General features: G+C 55.2%; 1 protein-coding gene across 2 annotated transcripts in view; it reads left to right on the top strand.

Moving 5' to 3' along the window:
* Positions 1-484: 484 nt before the first annotated feature.
* The window catches only part of FAM53A (family with sequence similarity 53 member A), a 49356-nt gene continuing 43619 nt past the window's right edge, over positions 485-6221 (top strand). Inside the window, exons 1-2 of one of the 2 annotated variants that reach the window (XM_032950894.2) lie at positions 485-1654; positions 5544-5670. In XM_032950894.2, coding sequence (XP_032806785.1) covers positions 5599-5670 — 72 coding nt within the window. In that variant the 5' untranslated portion in view covers positions 485-1654; positions 5544-5598. Of the gene's footprint in view, positions 1655-5543; positions 5671-6221 lie in introns of those variants that run through there. The other variant, XM_076065804.1, reaches the window with a different exon arrangement.

Here is a 6221-nt window from a genome sequence, read left to right as displayed (position 1 = left end):
AGGGCGACCCTGTTGGTGTGGATGGGTGTGGAGTGACCTTTTGGATGAGTGCAGTTTCTCATGCTCCAGAACTCACCCATTCGCACACCAACCACAATGCTGCACCTACAATCTAGCATCAGCCGTGTTCAATCCACTGCTGGATGAAAGCCTCCCCAAGCCGCTGCCTTCACTCACGGTCCTAAGATCCATCTAGTAACTCGTTCCTGCACGGGAGCCGATTCAATCGCTCCCTCTGCACCGTGGACATCCTCTCACCGACGCCACCAGTGTTGGTCACGACCACCGAACACCGTTTCAAGTGTACCGCCCAAGCACACACTGCGTTACATCAAATAGTAGTGTCTGGGTCGTACGTGAAATCATAATTTTCTGATGTGCAGCGCTTTGGCGGTTGTAAGAGTTCATAGTTCCATTTATTTGGTATAGCCCTGTGAGCCATTCGGCTCTTGAATCGGGTGCAACCGCAACAAACAAAAAAACATGAAGAGAACGCGTACGAATCTCTTTGAGCATCTGGTTGTTGTGGTTGCATGACAGGCCTCGCCTCTTGGGAGCGGCCCGTCCTAACCGACTCTCTCCCCGACTTGGCCCTGCTGGCGTTTTGCAGACAGGGGTGTGACGATGCAAGCGTGCATTATTTACAATGAGACGGCCACTTCGATAAGCGGGGATGTCGTGAGCCCCCCACCCCCTCCCATCTGTATAAGCGGTGGTGGACGCGGTGATCCGTTTGAGGTGACCGCCGCTTGCTGGATGAACATCGTCCCAGGGATTAGCAGCAGACGGGAAAGTCTTGGAATCGCGTGGCTAAATAGCGCCAGCAATCTCCGCCTGCCCCGAACGCGGACTGTGCTCACGCGGACCGAAGGGCCGCGTGTGGCTGTTGAGGCCGCGAGGTGGCAGCGCCGGACCTCGGCTTAACCTTGTCGTGCAACAAACATGACGACGAGAATGACAACAAAAACTCCGAAGGAAGCAGCAGTAACCAGGCCGCGCTGTGTGTGGCCCCGTGGGTTGCTCGGAGAGACCGAGGTTTTGTCCTGGCAAGTGAGTGCACGTGTTCCTAGCGCAGGGCTGAGTGCGCACGCACGTGGGCAGCTGTCGCTGCGCGTCGTTCCGTTCGGGTTGTGGCAGCTCGACGAGGGACATCACGCCAAGCAGCCCGTTCGGCGACAGCGGTTCTCCAAGTAAATCCGTGCCCTCGTTTAGAGGAGTCGCCCTCGTGGGAAGCTTAAACTATTAACGAAGCCAATAACTCTGCTGGGTCTGGGCCCGGGACTCTGAATTTGCAATTTCCCCGAACACTGAACACTGATGTCGTCCAGACTGTGCCACTCTCCGGATTTGGAGGGTGTCTCGATCACTCGCCTCGATCACTCTCACGCGGGTCACTACGGCACGACCATCACGTATCATGAAATAGAGTTAATAAATATTTTTCCAAACATTCTAATAAAACATTTAAGGTCACCGTCGCATAAGTGGAGCGAATTTAGTTTTAACCCAGACCAATTCTCCCCCACCAGAATTGGGCGCGGGTGGTAGAGTCCGCCTATAAAGGAGGCGGCCCCACGCGCTCTCGCAGTGAGATCGCGGCGGTCGCCACGGGGACAGCGGCAGCAGCAACATCGGCGGCGGTGGCCATGGACGCGTACGTACGGGGCCACTCCTCCCCCGTGCAACCGCGTTACCCGGGCGAGTCGGGCAGACGCAACACGTCCACGGCTGTCCGTGTCTCGAGCTGCGGTCGGGGCCCCGTGGACAGATCCAGTGAGGGGGCAGGCAGATAGATCGGGAGTGGGGGAGGCAGGCAGGCAGGGGGCGGCGGGGGGAGGAGGGAGGGAGGGAGGCAGGCCGACTCGCGGGGTCTCGACTCGCGTGCTCGGGCCGCGTGCTCGGGCCGCGTGCTCGGGCCTCCACCCTGGGCCTCCCGAGTGGCCTCGCCAGCAGGACCCCCCCCCCCCCACCAGCCCGAACTGAGGTCCCTTTGTTGTAGCGAGTCCCGCGGCCGTGGCGGCGACAGAGGGGGCGCTGGGGGTGGGGGTGGGGGGCAAGTGACGAGGTGCGGACAGGGCTCGCGTGACGAGGGGTGAGGTGATGTCCGCTGATGAGGTGGACATTGGGACGTGCGTGAGAAGCGAGGACGTGGAGACGGGTGACATGGTGTGTGTATATATAGAGAGGGACTTGCGTGACGAGGTGGCGATAATACAGTAGCCGCTGATGAGGTAACCGGGTGACGAGTCGAGTACAGTATAAATACTTGCATGGTGCGTGACGAGGTGGGGAAGTGGAGGGGGGGGGACGACACACGGCGTGCCGAGAGGCGAACGGAGCGTGCGAGACGAGGTTTAGACGGGCTGAGTGGGTGGTGACGAGGTGTAAGGGGGATCCAAGTGACGAGGGGTTTGTGTATCGGTGGAGCGCATTGGACAGAGTCCCGGGGTGGTGGAGGGTGGACGCAGCGCCGGGTGAGGAGGATGCACACCCATCCACCTTTCCGCGTTTGGCGGTCGACCCAGTTTACATTTTCCATTGGCCACTTGCGCTCTCTCCTAATTATCGCGGTGCCCTAATTGGCAGCCAAAACTGAATCTGCGATGCCTGGAGAGTTCGTGTGGAGGCCCAGTCAGTCGGGTCCATCATCATCATCACCATCCCTCGGGAGCGATGGGGGTGGTGGAGCGGTGGTGGTGGGGGGCCCTGGGTGCAGGGTGCAGTGAGAAGGTTTGGGGGGCAGGCTGCGTGAGCGATGGCCGAGAGAGAGAAGGGGGTTGAGGGGGGGGTGCAACCGCTGATATTTGACACGCCAATTAATTTTCGAGGTTGCGTTTGTGTTGGCAAACCTTTAGTATTGCCAGCAAGCTTGGTGAGGTTGTCTGGTTGTGTTATTTCGGGGTTTGGGGCTTTGGTAGCTCGAGGAGATATGTTGGTCGTGGTTACGCCCCATAATGCATGGCTTCTGCGAGGTGTTTACAGGCAATTAGGCGGGGCTGCAGGCAATTCTCCAGGCAATTTTGCAGCCTTTCAACCATCTGACACCACGAGCAAGCCGTCGCCTCCTCTGCATATCCGACTTGCTCCCTTTAGTCTTGATTAATGACTGGTTGAGAGAGAGAAAAAATAATACATGCAACTACAAGCATCAGTTCTTGGCAGCGTGCACGGCCAAACTATTAATTTCCGGTTTAAAACTAAATATATTTAAAATATTAAAATCGCGCATGTGTTTGCTCTTACAGCTGTGGTAACATTTACATATGTGTCTCTGCTGCTTCCTTGTTTGGTTATGAGCCGATTTTACAGACCAGCCATCCCTGACCTCCTGCACCGCTTGGGCCGCGAGGGCCATGGACTCGAAAACGAGGCCACATGAGCCCCTTCCCCCCTCACTGAGCCAGTGTAACCTGATTAATGCTTCACCGTGACTCTATTGACCCTTGGGCCCTATCTCCTGCCCGTGCCCCCCCACCCCCTCGTAATCTCTCCATGGGCCCCTGTCATGTCTCATCTCCACATGGGCCCTGCTTCCCTGGTAGGCCTTCTGTCCCAGGGCAGTGCTCTTTGTGCCAGCACATGCTGGTGGTGGTAGCTGTGCTCACTCACTGCAGCGGCCACCAAAAGCGTCACCCGGCATCGTCTTAAACAATAATTCGTGCTTGTTCCTCTGACCTACTACCAGCACAACACACTTCCCTAACTGCGCCACTGCGTCAAGTCCTGACACCGCAAACGCTTGCGACACGAGCTGCTGGAGTGTGTGCCGTGCCAGAGACCAGCTTCTGAAAAGCATCACAAGTGTCCCTCACCGTAATCATTACCATCTTGGCGGGGGGGGGGGGGGAGGTGGTTTCCATTGAGGTTTTTTTCCCAAGAGAAAAATAAAAACTGCTGCGGTGTTGGAAAATGCCTTTGCCCAGTTGTTTAGCTGAGGTCCTAGTGGCAGGCCTCGCTTGGCTGTGGCCTTGGCCTTGTCTGCTGCACGTCCCCTGCCAGGACCGGTTTTATCGGCGAGGGGAGGTCGCAGGGAGGCTTGGGTTGACTTTCATTCCCTACCGCGGGGCTGTGTAAAGTAGAGGAGTGGCAGCGGTGAGGCTTACAGGCAAAGCGTGCAAATTAGTGTGTGTGTGATTTAACTGGCTCATGCCAAGCCATTACAGCGATTGGCGTTTAAAAACTATGCAGCTTTGGCAGAGCAGTGCAAAACTTGAGCGCCAAATCTTCGCTGGGAAATTTGCCACCCTTCCCACAGGTTTGCAGAAGGTGGGACGCATGTCTTCCACAATCAAGCCCCCATGTTCAGACCTGGGTAGGGACAGCAGCACAGGCCTGGCTGTTCAACACGTCCTCTGCAGCCCCTATATCTGGAACTCCCCCCCCCCAACACTCCATGCTGTCTAATCCCTGCCCTTCAAGTCCAGGCTCAAGGCCTTCCTATTTTCCTGTACCTATCGCTGACTTTCTCGATGCGAAAAAAAACTATCACCACTTTTCCGCACATCGTCTTGAGATGCAATTGTATTTAGATGGTCTTAAATAAAAATAAACTTTAACTTTCATTACCTGGAAATACCGAAAGAATCAAACTTCTCCGTGATTGAGTTTCCCACTCGTGCCGGGCCTGACTCTTCACTGGACGATAACTGAGGGGCGGGGGGGGGGAAACGGTTTACCCAGGGCTGTTCTGATTCAATCACGCACCGCACGTCACCAATCTCACGCCTGCCGTGTCGGTCTCCTCTCTCTCTCTCTCCGCCTGTCCCAGGGGGACTCCATCCCTCGCTCGCTCGCTAGCTTGCTCGCTCGTTCTCTCCCCGCTCACCTATTTGCATCCATCTTAATATCGTGGCCATTTTGAAGCCAAGTGCTGGGTGTGCACCCCTCAGTAAAAACAAACACAGGCCGCCGCTGCACTGTGACCCCCCGCTCACTCTGATTGCGGTCGCTCGGAACATCTCTCTCTACTGAGGGGCTTCCGCCTGGCATCTAGGAAAGCCTTGCGGTAAACACACTTGGAAGTGAGTGGGGATATTTAAGGGCGCGACAGGAGTGAGATGTTAACTACCTCGCATGGTATACAGCAGGTCGTGGGTACGATCCCGACCCTGACGCCTGCAGTATATTTGGAGTTTACATATTTTCAGTGTGATCGCGTGGATTTTTTCTCCAGGGCCTGCGGTTTTTCCCTCTACATTTAAAAACATGCATTGAGAGTATTTTGCTGCGATAAATTTCCACATTATAAGCCACTTCGTTGAGCTGTCATTTGTGGCCAGGGCGCTTCGGAAAAAAAGAGCTATATGGCTCGGTAAAATAAAAATAAATAGTTTTTAAATTTCATCTGAAGTGGAAATCCACTCACGGGGCGCGGGAGTGACAATGGGCGCTGGATAACAGGGAGGGAGCGGGGGCCGCTCTCTTGGTGTGGCGTGGGGCGCTTCGGTCCACGCTTTGCTAGCGGAGTGCCCGCGCTGGTGGCACGTGATAGCGCGGCGTGCTGGTAACGACTCGCCACAAAAACCTGCTTCCTTAATTTGCAGGTGATTTGACTGCCATTTGCTGCCTGGGCCATTTGTTTTGGATTGCGACGTTGCCATGGTGACGCTCATCACGGAGAAGCTGAAGAGCCAGGCCCTGGAGGACTCTTCCCGCCAGAGCACAGGCCTGGTACGTGCACGCGTGTTTGTGGGTGTGTGGTACGACTTGGCCTCAAATGAGTACCTGGTGAGATGCGTAAACATTACCATTAGGGAGACCATGGTGGCCAGGCATGGTACTGGCCACCCACCCCCTCGTATGTTTTTAGCTGCAATAAATTTCCACGTGACAAGCCACTAAGTTGAACTATCATTTGTGGCCAGGTCACTTCTGAAAAAGAGCCATGTAAGCTTAGTGAGTCTTACCTCGTAAAATAAAAATAGTTTAGTGCCGTGCCGGCCTTCATATATACTCGCTAATGGCACTTTGCCCTGTTAAGGCTATATGGAGATTGTTGTCTTTGTACATGTGTGAGTGTGTGGTACATGTGTGCGTGCGTGGCACATGTGCCTGCATGTGTGTATGGTACGTAGACTCCACGCACACACAGCTCACGTGTGTGTGTGTAGACTCATGTATGTGGTATGTACACACCATGCACACACAACTAAAGTACGTGTGTGTTTGTGCTACCTGCGTGTGTGGGGGGGGGGGGGAGGTATCGCAATAATTCTAGCAGT

Source organism: Petromyzon marinus, chromosome 9 (assembly GCF_048934315.1).
Source record: "Petromyzon marinus isolate PM22_M1 ecotype Great Lakes invasive population chromosome 9, UKy_Petmar_22M1.pri1.0, whole genome shotgun sequence".
NCBI classification, from domain to species: domain Eukaryota; kingdom Metazoa; phylum Chordata; class Hyperoartia; order Petromyzontiformes; family Petromyzontidae; genus Petromyzon; species Petromyzon marinus.
Note: the sequence above shows the minus strand (reverse complement) of the source record. Positions and strands in the feature narration are given on the sequence as shown.